Source organism: Ambystoma mexicanum, chromosome 1q (genome assembly GCF_040938575.1).
Source record: "Ambystoma mexicanum isolate Mex_15411 chromosome 1q, UKY_AmexF1_1, whole genome shotgun sequence".
NCBI lineage: Eukaryota > Metazoa > Chordata > Amphibia > Caudata > Ambystomatidae > Ambystoma > Ambystoma mexicanum.
In genome coordinates, this window is record NC_090922.1 from 475,681,904 (window position 1) to 475,697,559 (window position 15,656).

Consider the following 15,656-nt stretch of genomic DNA (forward strand, 5'->3'; position numbering starts at 1 on the left):
GGACCAGATATCTGCTCCTAGGAACGGACACCTGAGCCCAGGGAGGAGTGCAGGACAGCCCCCCTCTTATCTGCCCCTGGGAGGGCTACATGATATGGGCCGCCCCTCCAATTGGGCCGTGTGTGGATTCCCAGGGGTGTCCTCTTTTGGGAAATGCAAGGGGTTCCCTGTTTCCCTTGCTGGCTTCGACACCCTAGGCCCAAATCTGTAGGTTGCCCACATGAACAAAATGGGCAGTGGCGAAAGGCTTGGGGTTCCCAGTGGGTTACCCTTTTCCTTTTGTGCCCCCGGTAGGTGCACCCACACATGTGAGGTACCATTTTCATCAGGACACGTGTGGGGAGGCAGGAAGGTAGGCCATGTGTTGCTGGCTGTGTGTTTCGGTGGGTGGCCAGAGCGAAATGTCTGAGAATTGTCTTCATTTCCAGCCAATTTCAGAGGCATTTCCCTGTGTCCACTCACCGAAACACGTCGCCAACAACAGATGTCATACCTTCTCACGTTCCCACAGGTGTCCCGATGAAAAGGTACCTCACATGTGTGGGTGCACCTTGCGCTGACCTCGGCAGAAGAGGGCAGAGCATGGCATCAGCGAAGAAGTGCCCTCACAGGAACATGGCTTCAGCAGGAGCAAAGCTGCAGAGCCACCAACAAATCAATGAAGCCGCAGTCGGCTTTCCTTCCCTGTACCCCTTTCTCTATGTCCTTCCCTGAATTCTCTTCTCATCCATATTAGTGTACCCCATTACTGCAACCTCTTGTACTGCTACATGCAAGCTATAAAAAAGGTGAGTGCACACCTGCATGCAGATATGTACCCTATGTGTGCAGAGGTCGTGGCATTTTTCCAAATGGATCCAGAGGTACCTGGACCAGGATACAGACCCCACTAACACAACCCTCAATTTTCTGCATACTCAACACACTCACAAAACCATTTCTATCCCAGCAATCCCCACGCACTTTACCACACCGCATCAACACATAGAGTGAACCTACAGCACACGAGGCCTCGCCCGATCCGATACTTGCACCAAAGCCCAGCACTCGGTGTATACCGAGCTGAAGCTGCCAACAGCACACCACTTCTCCCACTCTTCTACTCCCCTCCTCCTCGACTAACCCTACCCGCCCACATCCTGTTTACAGATCCGCCAGAGCACCTGGGGACCAATTCCGTTGGCAACGGTGCGCTATATAAGTACCTTTAACATAACATTTCCAATGATATGGACATTTCAATATGTAAGGTACTGTTGTGACATGTTGCCAGAAAAGATGCAGACAAAGCTCAACCTGTTGGCAAATCTCTAAGTCATATATTGTTTGAGCTTATAGTCGTCAACAATCATGTCCTTGTATTGTGTCTTCGCAATAATAATGATCAAAATAGTAAAGCAGTGGTAGGCATATGGAGGTTGTGCAAGCTGCCATCCTTAAAAATGCACTTTCAGGCAGTACGGTGACCCAAAAAGTTTTAATCCATTTGGGTATGTCATCAACCTGAAAAAAGAGGAATTGTTTCCATAACCTCTTACTCCACTTACCCCACTTTCCCGGTACACGGGCAAATGCCTGCTCTCGGTATTTTTGTGGCAATATTCAGCCATGGACCCTGTGGGGAAAACCCCCCGCAACCCCAGCATTCTTTTTAAATGTATGAGGGACACCCCCGCAACACCCGCTCCCACAAATGATCCCCCCAAAAATATCGCCTATGGCAAGACAAACAACCATATATACAGCAATATTTTTGGTGGGGATAATATGTAGGGATACTGAAAAAATGACAAGTCAGGCTGTCAGATTTTCATACCCCGTCACTTTTTCCTACCCCTGGGTGGGTTGCCCAATGCCTGCTCTCGGTAGGATTTTCTGACGGGTAGGAAAAAATGACAGGCTAGGCTGTCAGATTTTCCTACCCCGTCGCTTTTTCCTACCCCTGGGTGGGTTGTCCAAGGCTAGCTGTCGGTAGGATTTTCTGACGGGTAGGAAAAAAGTGACAGGCCAGGCTGTCAGATTTTCCTACCCCGTCACTTTTTCCTACCCCTGGGTGGGTTGCAAAATGCCTGCTCTCAGTAGGATTTTCTGACGGGTAGGAAAAAATGACAGGCCAGGCTGTCAGATTTTCCTACCCCATCACTTTTTCCTACCCCTGGGTGGGTTGCCCAATGCTTGCTCTCGGTAGGATTTTCTGACGGGTAGGAAAAAATGACAGGTCAGGCTGTCAGATTTTCCTACCCCGTCACTTTTTCCTACCCCTGGGTGGGTTGCCCAATGCTAGCTGTCGGTAGGATTTTCTGACGGGTAGGAAAAAATGACAGGTCAGGCTGTCAGATTTTCCTACCCCGTCACTTTTTCCTACCCCTGGGTGGGTTGCCCAATGCTAGCTGTCGGTAGGATTTTCTGACAGGTAGGAAAAAATGACAGGTCAGGCTGTCAGATTTTCCTACCCCATCACTTTTTCCTACCCCTGGGTAGGTTGCCCAATGCCTGTTCCCAGTAGGATTTTCTGACGGGTAGGAAAAAATGACAAGCAAGGCTGTCAGATTTTCCTACGCCATCACTTTTTCCTACCCCTGGGTGGGTTGCCCAATGCCTGCTCTCGGTAGGATTTTCTGACAGGTAGGAAAAAATGACAAGCAAGGCTGTCAGATTTTCCTACCCCATCACTTTTTCCTACCCCGGGTTGGGTTGCCCAATGCCTGCTCTCGGTAGGATTTTCTGACGGGTAGGAAAAAATGACAGGTCAAACTGTCAGATTTTCCTACCCCGTCACTTTTTCCTACCCCTGGGTGGGTTGCCCAATGCCTGCTCTCGGTAGGATTTTCTGACGGGTAGGTAAAAACGACAGGCTAGGCTGTCAGATTTTCCTACCCCGTCACTTTTTCCTACCCCTGGGTTGGTTGCCCATTGCCTGCTCTCGGTAGGATTTTCTGACGGGTAGGAAAAAATTACAGGCTAGGCTGTCAGATTTTCCAACCCCATCACTTTTTCCTACCCCTGGGTGGGTTGCCCAATGCCTGCTCTCGGTAGGATTTTCTGACCGGTAGGAAAAAATGACAGGCTAGGCTGCCAGATTTTCCTACCCCGTCACTTTTTCCTATCGGTAGGATTTTCTGACAGGTAGCAAAAAATGACATTACAATTCCTGTCAGATTTTCCTACCGATAGGATTTTCTGATAGATAGCAAAAAGTGACGTTACAAGGGCTCCCCCGCTGCCATCTTCCCCCCACCGTCTATCCAATTTTGTCTTTTTTTTAATCTCCCAGCCCTCTACTTACCTTATTTCAGTAGCAGCTGTTGCTGCCGCCGCATCTGCTCCTTCCCTTCGCCTCCCGCAGGCCACCTTGGAAAGGGAAGAGGGGCTCCGTCCGTACAGAGCCCCTCTTCCCTTTCCATGGTACCCATCTTGGAAAAGGACACCCGGTGCGTCCCGTTGTAGGACGGAAAATCCTTTTTTTTTTTAGCACCCCGGGTAACCGCTTTGGTAACCCGGGGTGCTAATGGCCTTCATCCCCTGACTCAAGCAGCAGGCATTGCGACATCACACCTGAAGAGCAATACCTGATTGCAGAGCATTTGTGATGTCATTTTCATAATACAGGTCAGTTGTGATTTCACAGCTAGCCGTAATAAGACAATTATTTCTAGGCTTTTATATAGATATTGCAGGCTGCAATGTACTATAAATGTATTTCACTTTTGCTATATAGCGCTCCAGAGTTCTCAGGTTTCTAAGCACTCTAATAACAGATGAGCCAACACCCATCCCTTTTGATCTTCTAGTGGTTCTGGACCAACAATAACAACAGATTTAAAAACCTTAAATTTCTGCAGCAGCCTAGAGGCGGAAAGGTTAGGGTGGTCACAGAAACTCTGATAAAAAAAACTGTAAGAACAAAGAAAATGATTATTCACTGTGGAATTTTGAGAATTGTATTTTTAAACGATGCTATACAAATGTCAGCTTTCAAGTAACCCAGTGTTAAGTTGTGATTAAAGATATGCACGAGTTGAAAAGCTAGTGCAGAGAAGCTGATGGCCGCCTTACCGCCAACGAGCACAGCGGAGAAGATGACGGCGAGGAAGGCCCTCATTGCGGCGTGAGAGGAAGTAGGCGCTCGAGGCAGAAGCTGTGGGTCTGAGTATTTGTTCTAGTCCCTCTGCGCCGCTCCTGGGCAGGACCTGGCTTTTATAAGGTTCGCATGGAGGAAGGGGACCTCCCACCAGAACTGCCCATGACGGGAAAGAGTTCATTGTGCAGCAGTGAGATGCTATTTCCAGGAGCTGCGTGCTTGGCTGCACCTCTGGGATCTGCCTTCCAGAAATATTTTGGAAGCAGAATGCATTTTTCGCTTAATAAGCTCAGGTTGAACGCCACATTATTTTCCCATTAAACTTCTCGGAATGGTGTTCTGAGCTCACTTCACACCCGAAGCTAATAATAAAGGGTTTCTTTTCCCTTCCTGGATCAGGCTTGGCCCACCGCGTGGCTTCTGATCGCTCTCTAGATCTCCTCCTTCCACTGGGTCCAGCAGAGGAGCTGCTGTCAAGGAACGCATGCATGCACGCGCTTCACGCATCCGTCAGGCGGCACATTCTTTGCGCATACGCTTCTCACTTCTAAAAGGGGCCGGAACTCGCCCACACGCCACGTTTCCCCATGCTCTCTCCCATTTCCAGCTCATCGCAGTGAACACCCTTCGCCCTTCATGCGCTTGTCTATGGTATGCGTATCCGTCCACCAACGTATCTATTGAAGTCCACCACTTTCTTGTCTTTTTGCGCTTTGCATAAGCTCCCAGGGAGCAGGAATGGAGTTTTCTGTCCTATGAAATGGTCTCATCGAGAAGCTCTTCAGGGGGACGTCCGAAGACTCTGCTATGGACAGGCAACACCGCTCGATTGCCAATTGGGGATTGGTGAATCCAACCACTACTGACACATTTAGAGGATGTCTATAACCTCCAGCCTATGAAATCTGGCCTTAGACATTTACATGGCACAGAGTTTGCTCCATGCCATGGCTGAACCCGGGTCACCTCCCTCCTGGTGCCTCTGGACTCTTCAACATCTTCCCATCTTGCACTCTCAATTATCAGAGGACAAGTTAGGAGGTCACTTGCCCGCCCTGAATGACACAGGGCCTAGTACGATCGTTGTTTTGTCCTCCTCTGTCTTCCCTTCCGTGCCTTGTCGCGCCTAGAAACACTTTTATACAGGCGCGTTATAAATGACTTACATGATATCATATCAAGAGGCACTATGATGGTTTCCCTCCCTTTAGGGCCAATGGGTCTCTGTGGTGTGCATTGGGGGGGCACATGTCTTGTATAATTCATCTGAATGTGGGGAACCCCAGTGTTTACTGCTCTCCCCTATCTTTTGTAGCATCTATATGATCCCACTTCCCCACCTTATAGACTCACTCACGTGGACTGTCGTTGAGATGCAATAGGGCAGAGATCCCTCTGGCTATGAATGGGAGGTTGTACTGAATTGTAGAGCTATCATATGGCCAATCCACAAGGGTCGAGCCTTCCCGTTTTCTTTCAAGACAACATACAATTAAATGTTAGGGCGACAGACCTATAGGACATTATGGATGCTGCAATGTCCAGGCTACCATCAAAGGATTTTTTTCCAGCTACACAAACTTGAACATATCCTTTGTTTTATTCCAAAGGAGGAATGAGCCCAGGAACTAGGGGCTTTTGCCAACTTATTTATTTATTTATTTATTTATTTATTTATTTATTTATTTATTTATTTATTTATTTATTTTTTATTTATGTATTTCTTTGTTTGTTTGTTTATATAACTATACAGCTTTAAAAAAAAACGGAGACGTCAGAGCACTATGGCAACAAACAGAAACACAGACAACAACAACAAAAAAATCAGATTGGCAAAGATCGAACATCCGAAAAAAGCATTGTCCTGAATCCAGGCTACGTCTAAAACAAGAAAAAAACTAAAAAACTACAAATAACTACCAAAACAGTCCAATAAATCTAAGTTATCAAAGAGAGTGTAATACACGTCATCTAAAACAGTCCTCACATTAATGGCAAGTACATAGTTACTCAAGATCTCGCAGCGGATCAGGAACATGGGAAGGTTGCACTGGCCCTGCACCGGCCTACAACAATGTAGTCAGTGTTATTCCCTGTGCACCAGTCCTTAATTTTCGTCCTCCGCAGGAACCTTAGATCTTGCAATCATATGCAACCTGGACCAACTCTCGCTTACAATCAACACAAGACCTTATTTCTTAAAGACTCTCTAGTTTCCAACCTCCTAGGTTGGCTCATATTGGTTCAAATAAAATGTCTGCGATCCATAATGAGGCTTAAATTGATATCCTTAATCGCAGACATACTGGCCTTCCCTGCGTGAAAATCCTTCCCCAAAGAGGTTACTGCACGTCTCCCGGTTAGATTACTGCCATGCCTAGCATGCAGGCATTGGTGAGGGCCTCCCACCTTTTTTGCAGATGGCCCAGAATGTGGCTGAGAAGCTCGTGGGAGACCCTAGGAAAATAGGTCATGTGTTGTCTCTAGAAAGCGCTTTGCACTGGGGCACCATGAAGGCACGCATACACTACAAATGCAACTGCTATATGCCCAAATATCTTTCTGGTAGAGGTTTACCTTTTCTGGGTAAAAAGGTCTGCCAATCAACCTCCTCGAACTGAAGACCAAGAATATGCAACAGCGCTGCCCTGGCACAGAGTGCAACTAAGCTCTGGGGGCTTCTAGATCAGGTGCCACTTCTCTGAAATAGTCTGCCCATATAACCTCGGCAGGACTCTTAGACTTCCTCCTTCAGAAAGAACCGAGCAGCGCATACTTTTTGTTAGACTGCTACTGGCCCTGTCAGCCCTCTTAGTGACTCTGGGGTGTGAGCTTCCCAAAGATGGGGGTGACGTCTCTCAGAAGTTAGTTCCGCAAAGGTATGTCTGACAAACGTTAGGTGGCCAGGATTGGCGAATGAAATAGGAACTTTTGAAACACACGGATCTCCTGCGAGCACACAGTACAGCCCAGGTGTGGGGAATGCCACCCCAAAAAATAAGCACATTGATGAAATAATTAAACTTTTGCGACACGCTTAATACTGGAGGCCAGGCTCTAGGCACACAATGTGGATTCAAACCTGTGTTGCTCTGCCTTGTTTTGCTTCCAAGACTAGCGCATTGCCCCTGAGCTATCCTCCCGGCCTAAGGAGTAGGGCCAACCAGCTGAAGCACCTATCTAAAATAATGCATAGCTATAGCAAAAGGAATGGCAGCCAAACTACGCTTCCAGTGGGAACCAGGGGCTTGGACAAGCCAACTCTGACCCTCAGGTATAGGAGGTAGCTACACGTCTAGGGGGCACGGAGCAGTGTTGCCCATGCTGCCCATTCACACAGCTCAAAAAGATGGGTCGGGCAGTGCTCTGCAAAGGCACTCACTGCCCCATGAGTGTAGGCCGCTGCGTGACCAAGGCACTGAGCCAGGACAGGAGGCATCCAAGCGTAGAGAACGCTGTAGATCTCATTATGGGCTCAGGACAAGATGTAGACCTTTGTTCTGGAAGGTGGGCCTGGGAGTGCAGGATGTGGTTTAAGGTTTAATGCCCTGGCTCTGGGGACAGGGGCCTAGAGCGCAACAGCTGGCAGATCGAGCTGAGACATAGGATCGACCAGGTCCGCCATTGCTCTAGGATAAAAACACACTGATCTCACAGAGCTGTAAAACCGGTAGAAACTGTTCCTTCTCTCTGGGGCGGTGCGCCGCAGGTGGCTGCAGGTTGTTCTTTTGCAGATGTGAAGATTAGATTGCAGAGCAAGTTCTGGGGGAGGAGATTGTTTTCTGGGCACCTGTGGGGACAGGTGGCCTCTGTCACTGACAACCAAAGACTGCGTCAGGGCTTTCTTTGTGGCGCTGCGAACTTCGCGTTTTTGGGCTCAACTTTAAGACTCTTCTTGATTTGTGAGAAGCTGATTTTGTAGTGTTATAATTCTTTCTGAAATATCAGGGAAGAAAAAATGTTTTTCATGACAAAGGATTGCCATGGTTAAAAAGAGCTTGATTCGTGTACACTCACAGCACCCTCTGAAACCCACACAGGAAATCCTGTTCGAGAGAACACGCTATGTAGCACACTTTCCTCTTCCCAAAGTTTACGTGCCCCTGTAATACACTTTGTAACACAGAAAATGACATCACAACCGCTGTGTAAACAGTCATTACGCTTCATTTGTGATGCCACAATACCTGCTGATTGAGGCAGCACACAGCATAATTCCATCAGTCACTACAACACACAAACCTGTGACAAGCTTTTCAAATGACGTGCTTGTAAAATAGGTTTCTTTAACACTTTACAAGTTTACAGCAACTAATTGGAAAGGAATTGTTTATAATTGAATGTTTTAATTTGTTCACTGCTGGAGTTTAACACATTTGAGCAAGTATCTACAGGTTATTACTTATTTTAAAGCACAAAAAGAACGGGTTGCGGGGTGATACTCAAGTAAGGGAAGTGAACTTCTTTACTAAGTTCCAGTGACAAGGTATATACACCAGGGAAGTCCAAGGGAAAGTAGGTAGGAAGGTACACAGGAGACATCCACTGGCCTCCTCTCTCACAGGCTGCTTCACACCAACCGACCTTCATGGAGTTTACAGGGGCACGCAGACCACAACATTCCATAGCCATAACATTCCATCAGGCATTCTCTCAGGCAAGCATTCATGCAGGACCAAGGCAGGGAACACAAGACACAAAACATCTCCCTCCTCAACATAAACCAAGATGAAGGCATGGAAAGAAGTGTGAGGGAAATTACATAGGGTAATGTGACCAACGTATGAAAACAACAACACTCTGGTCACCTCCACTCTAAACTCCAACCCAAATCCCACTCACTTCATTCCGAAGAACAAGGAGACATGCATCATGCTCCCATCAACATAGTCCCTTCAACAGCCTGCAAAGCGGCCAATCCACTATCCAACACACTCATAATCTGTAGCAGTCCTACCACAGACACTCAGACGAAGGAACTAGCCTTAACTTTCAACACACCAGCATTGCCACACGATCCCAAAACAACACCCTCATTTACCCTGCTGCCAGCAACTAAGGTGTACTGAAACACAGCACACCCTTCATCTTGTAGTATACTGCCAGAACAAGTAATCAAAGCTCAAAATGCACAGAGCACAGGCACCCACTCCGTGCACGGCAGGCGGAGAGGACCACACCCTAAGGTACCGGTGTCCAATTCACCAAGGCACGGGCAAGAAATCCCCTCAAGTGCTGTGTCCAACAACCCAAATATTTGTGGCACGGGTGGCAGAACACCCCTATAAATCTAGTGCCAGATTCCAAGCCCCAGAATCTGTGGCATGGGCGGCAGAACACCCCTATAAACTAGTGCCTGGTTCCAAAACCTAAAATCTGTGGCACGGGTGGCAGGACACCCCTATAAACTTGTGCTAGGTTCCAAACCCCAAAACCTGTAGCATGGGTGGCGGAACACCCCAATAAAACTTGTGCCGGGTTCCAAACCCCAACAATTGTTACCAAGCAAATCCTCCCAATGTACATCACCCTCAACCACACACAAGGTGATAAACTGCAATCCAAATCTTGGAACTCTTAACATTTTGTGAAAAAATCCATAAAGTACACGTTGGTCCTGTGGAAGAAAAATTGTTAGTGCAAGACACATCACTTTTCACTAATACATTGCTGTCACATCCAATGATCACAAAGCATTTCATCTGTTCTAAACAGAAGCCACATCAACCGCACCAAGAAACTCTTTAACCACAAACAAACCAAAGAGAACTGAGCCAAACATAACCAGGCAGGCCACAAGACATATCACAGGCCTCACATCACACAAAATAACAAAGTCAGTATTCTCTGTTATATACTGAAAGCTCTTGTAAAAATGCCAAAATAATCAGGATCAAGTTCTTCCAAAACCCTGAGATATGTGCTCTCAGGCTCCTCAAGGGTAGCACCACAACATTTGCAATATCCCTAAGTCTCCCTCCAATGAGCAGATGCCTCCTCAGACGCCGAACAGCATGCAGGGCACAGAACGAAATGCTTGCAACAGTACCCTTTCCTTTGATGACTGTGAGCACTGTCTCACCATTGTCTGTGCCCACCTCCATGGTCATAAGGCCATGGTGCTGTGATGTGTCCCCTCTGGTGCCTGATCATCTAACTGCTTAATCTCTCCCAGGCTGTATCTATACCAATGATCAGGTGTGTTGCTCCGTGGCCAAAAATGGCAAGTTGGCCCGCTGGGAAATGCTACTCCAATGGCCAAAATCTGTAAGGTGGCCCCACTGTGAACCAGTGATCAATTCTGCATGGTGCCCCGCTGGGAACTGTAGAGGTGGGGCCAAGTACCCCCACCCAAAGCTCCTCTGTCACGCTCACCTGGTCTCCACGGGGGCGTAGCACATGGCTGCATGAATGATGTCTGCGTTAGCGTGGTACTGCGCAGTTGATGATGCTGCTGTGTCTTCTCCCTTGTTATCACCCTCACGAGACGTTTGTCTGCAAGATCAAAATAAGATATGAGCCACTGAGTGGGGTTGAATTGAACCCACCTCCTCCACCACCTGATACCCTACTCCTCTTGGTCTCACCTTAGAATTTTGTAAGGTAGACTCTCCGTCCTGCAATCTAGCAGGGGCTCGTTTAATACAGTCTTTCCCAGGACCGAGTTTCTTCACTGATCCGATGAGTGGTTGCCGAGTCTTGGAGAGCTGGGTAAAACAGGTAAGTCTATATGCCAATAACTGCTTGGTGTAGGTGTTTAAAGTCTTAATTTTGCCTCAACACCTTTTGATCTGTGTCTTTGTCTTTTCTTTCAGGCGCGGCATCGAATGGATTTCGAATGGAGATTCAAGTAGTTTTAAGATGCAGAGCAGATTTCCTTCAGGTGAGTTGAAGCGCAAGAGTGAGGCGCTGTAAGTCTAAAATACTGGTTTCCCTTCCGTGCGCGACTAACCTGTTGTTTTCTTCTTCTTTTTGCAGAAGCAGCGCAGCGTCGGCATGAAGAATGGAAGAACCGCTGCGAAGATGCTCCGGAAGAATGCTGAACCCGAGTGCGTCTTGCGGCCTGAACGAATACCTTCCCTTCAGCTGATGCGGAGGTCCGGGAGCGGCTGAAGAAGCAACCGAAGGAAGGATGCTGCAGGTAAGACTTTGCTGTTGTACTAACTTTGTTTTCTCTTGCCTTTCTCCTTCTAGGCACCGATGAATGAAATTCTGAATGGGCGTGGCTGTAGAAGTTCGAGGACAGGACAGACACAGTGAGCGTTACGCTGCAGGGGTGCAGAATAACGCGAAGCGTTTTCTGCCTGCAGGGCGTGGCTTAAATAGCCTTGCAAGTAGTTCCAGGTAAAGTAGTCCCTTTACCACACCCTGTTCTTCAAGTAAAATAGTCCCTCAACCACACCCAGAGAAAGCTGAAAGGCTCAACCTCACTAGGCTGAGCAAGTAGTTTCACGTGCTTCAGCCCATTTTATGAGCCTGGTGCCACCGGTGCCAGGACTGAGTCCAAGAGGCTCTGGGACACTCCCTTGGGGCTTGATAAGTCCTTCTGGGAGTCGATGACTGAGGGGGGCCCATCGGATCCAGGAGGTTCTTAGTGCAAACCATGACATCCTCCCCCATGTTGCCTATATGTTGGGAGCCAGAATGTGAAACACGTGCATTGCCAGCAAGAATACCTATACCGAAGAGAATCCTGGAAGTAGGATTCCCATTGAGCAAGCCATGCATGCATACACGACAATATGATGGCCATTTGAATGAAATGCCGGAAAAAGTGGGAAAACTGAGCAAAAGGGAAGACTGGTGACGTCATGCAGAGCAGAATTGACGCACCCAGAACAGATGCAGAGACGAGAGAACATAAAGATTCTATAAGCTCTAAAGAGGAGGTGTTAAAGATTAGCAAAATTTCGGGCTCGAAATGAAGATGTTCATGCTACAGAAATAATGAAGAAGTTATCAAGTCATTTTACAAGTGTATAGACGCAGCAACGCAAGTACACAAAGGATTCTTTAAGGCTGGCTATGTAGTGAATAGATTGCACCGATGCGCCAACGTATATATAGGAAATGTAAGGAGTATGGATGATTTCACAAAGAATTTTAGCAGAGCTGGATTCTGAAAGCAGAAAGACGTTTTCAGTGTGTCCCAGTTAGAAATCGAAAACTCAACCATGGAGGTGGATCAAAGAAAGGCTTGGTTGGATCAACACCGAGAAGTCAAGGCCAGCTTGGGCCTGGATGTGTGTATTAACAATTACACAACGTGTGAAAATAACAAGCCTTCTGTCTTAAGTGAGGGGTGAGAACATTGAAGCCATCAGAGGTTCATCAAATAGTAGTAGTTTGAATGCAGTAAGACTCGAAAACATGGTCTACAGTCACGTGGTCAGATGAAAATAGACACTATGATGAACTGTATCAAAACCAAGAAGACAGAGTATGCTATACTCCCTCATATTCTCCAGCACAGAGAACATTTACAAGGCCGAGTTCAAAGCCTTAATTGACTAGTAGGCTGCAAGTGTGATGATGGATGCCAGGGCTAATTGGTGGGATGCTATGGTTATGACCAGCCCACCAGCACCTGGGTTCCAGCCTGCATGCTGCTTGCGTAGGTGGAATATTACAGAGGGGTACAAGGGTGCCAACCAATTATAGAGGGACACGTAATAGAGAACCCTATAGTTTGTATAATCAATGGGACGTCGTGTATTTGATCATGTTCGTAGTGACCTGCTCTAGGGGAGGGCTTAGTTGCCCCACCTGATGTTAGAGACCCAATCACCTTCCCTGACCAGTATGGAACGTATACCTATATGTTCCTTGTAAGCCTATCACCATTCCAAATAGGTTTTTGTAGGTCGCAGCGTAGGTAGATGTCAATGATAACAAGTTTTTAGTATATAACCTGCTTTTTGCTTTTTTTATGTGCTTAATTGAGTGTGAAGATCGAGTGAATGCATTGATGTTTGTTGTAACTCAGTGTTTTAGATAATTGACATTAAAACAGTCGCACCTTGCCAACTTCCTGAGTCAGTTTTGATTATTGATGTTTGAGTAATATGCTGCATCTCCATCTGTCTCTAAATATTGATACCTCTTCTTAAAGGGCTGGGCCGTATGCCACAGTTCATGTGGTACCACAGCTGACGGTTAAAAATCTATCGATCTAGTAAGCTTTGGGGTTCCGGTAATATCGGACGTCCTCTGCCATTTAACTGGAAGAACGTGAGGCTGCCTGTAGATAGCGCCCGTTAGTTTAAAAATCTTGCAAGTACAGGTGGAAAGGGTCCCTCGTTTTCAAGCAGAATCCCTTCCCGACATCTACAGGAAGCTGAGTGGACTGAAAGCTTAAGTGGCAGGAAAACATGAATGGTGAGTAGGCTGAGCGAGGTGGCAAACTGAATGAGCACCGAGTGGGAAAGTGTGATAACGGGGATATAGTAACGGAGGGTTGGTTGCGGTATTTTATTCTTTTTTAAAGACGAGGAGCGTCATAGTGTGAGACGATGAGCCTCACAGTGCAAGGTATACAGACGAGGAGCGATCTATATAGTAAGCCTGTTAACTTACGTCAAGGATGTCTAGAAGGAGCTTGTCCTAAAATCCAAGTGGATACATAGTCTACGAACGACCAAAGTGTCATTAAAGAGGACAGCTCATACTCAATTGGAGTCATTTTTAGGGGCAGAAATAGTCACGAGGAGCGTGGACTAAAGTATATGTGGGCCAGCCAGTCTGTCAGTATTGTCTGTCTGTTTATATGTTGCATGAGATATATGTGGTAAGGAAATGAAATATTGAGAAATAAGGATGAAATAGACTGCAGTGTAAACAATGAGATTTGAAGAAATGTGATTATTTATTTATTAGTTAACTGATAATGTTCAGTGAATAGGTAGATTGAAGTAAAACGTGATACAGAGGCTTGGAGCTGTGACGATTGGTGCATGCTCAAATTGTATCATTTTTCTGGAAAGCATTTATTTGTGTGAAATAACGGTAAGGGGTGATAGTCAATTGTGACTAAGCCATGATGGAGGATATTACTCTGCTCATACACTTGTGCAGACAGCTGCCGAAACATGCACCTAAGCTTAAGCAATGCAGTGCAGGATGGGTTAAGGGTACGGCAGATAAAATATTCATGCCATGGCCACAAGGGGATCACTGTCCAAAGCGGTCATGCAACATATGATGACATACCTGCATGCAGCATATACGGGAAAGAAGTTAGAAAAAAGGTTAGCGAGCTTAGAGCTCTGGAAGATGTACCAGGAGTTACGGGAAGACCCGCCTCCTGAGGAGTGGATGCTTAACCAGTGTAAAGAGGGGGGTGAAGAGCCTTCTACTCCCCCTACAGCGCCTGAAGTGAATGGTGAGAGTACGAAAGATGAAGGATTATATCCTTTAAGAGAGCTTAAGGCAGCGACGGGGTATAGTAAACCAATGTATAAATTGCCTACATGTAGCAGCGACAAAAGTCCTAAAAAAACTCCAGAAAGAGATGTGACTCCTAAAGTCCCACTGGACAATGAAAGAAGTGACCGACCAGGCATGTCTCTAGATATAGAGAGAGAAATAAAAATATGTAAAGGAGAGAAAGACAAAACTTACGAGGTAGCTCTCATACAGGACAAATGGGTGGGCGGTCAGATATTGCTCAAACTTGATGGAAAGAACATTGAGGAAGTAAGGCAAGAGGAAGATCAGGATCAACAGGATAAAAAAGACAGGGAATGAGAGAAATTATTGAAAGAGAACCAGGCTAAAAGAAAGGACAGACAAAGAAGGGAACAGCTGCATCAAAATGAGTAGTTGAAAAACAAGAAAGAGCAGAAGAGCAAAGAAAGTATGACAATAGACAAAGAGCAATTGAAGAACGAGATAAGTTAGAAAAGAAAAAGGAGGAAGAAGAAGAACAGAAGTTAAGGGCTAGAAGGATACAAAGAAAAAGAGATGAAGAAGTGTGCAGAGCAAATGAGAGAATAGAGGTGAAAAGACAGGAAGAGGAAAGAGGTAGAGAAAAATCTAAGAAGCGAAGAGAAGTCGATGAAGAAATGGAACGAAAGAGAAGGCAAAAGGCACTCGACATTGATTGCATAGAGAAAGAGTTAATGGAACCTAATCCTGTAGTAGCATGGGAAGACATAGAAGAATTCTTCCCGACACATGAACTAATGTTAGGTCCGTCTAGAGCAAATCTAGAAGATGATTTTGATATAAGCAGCATTGGGAATAAAATTGTTAAGGTTTATCATGACATGAGGACCAAGAAAGAATCAAAAGGAAAGGGAAAAAATTATCGATTTGAAAGTACGCAGTCGCAAGGCAAAGAGGGAAGTTTGTTTAGCCTTGAGCATAGAGCTTTGTCTTTGGACAGGCTGACTCTGAATAGAGACGAGAAAGAAGGAAGTCACACAAGTTGGGGACAGGATATGTCAGGCGAAAACAGAGAAACCTTCCATGGGGAGGAATGCGCCAGTGCATATGGTCCTGAAGGGTGTTCTCCTACGGACAGAGAAGTAAGGTGGTCAGATCTAGATCTATCTAAATCGAGGACTCCAGAGCC

The 15,656-nt window shown here is 46.4% G+C and overlaps 1 protein-coding gene across 1 annotated transcript in view; it reads right to left on the minus strand.

Moving 5' to 3' along the window:
* The window catches only part of LOC138521536 (phospholipase A2 inhibitor gamma subunit B-like), a 130,375-nt gene extending 126,200 nt beyond the window's left edge, over positions 1-4,175 (minus strand). Inside the window, exon 1 of the mRNA XM_069634448.1 lies at positions 4,057-4,175. Within this exon, the coding sequence (XP_069490549.1) occupies positions 4,057-4,102 (46 nt within the window). The 5' untranslated portion in view covers positions 4,103-4,175. The remainder of the gene's footprint in view (positions 1-4,056) is intronic.
* Between the last annotated feature and the right edge of the window lie 11,481 nt (positions 4,176-15,656).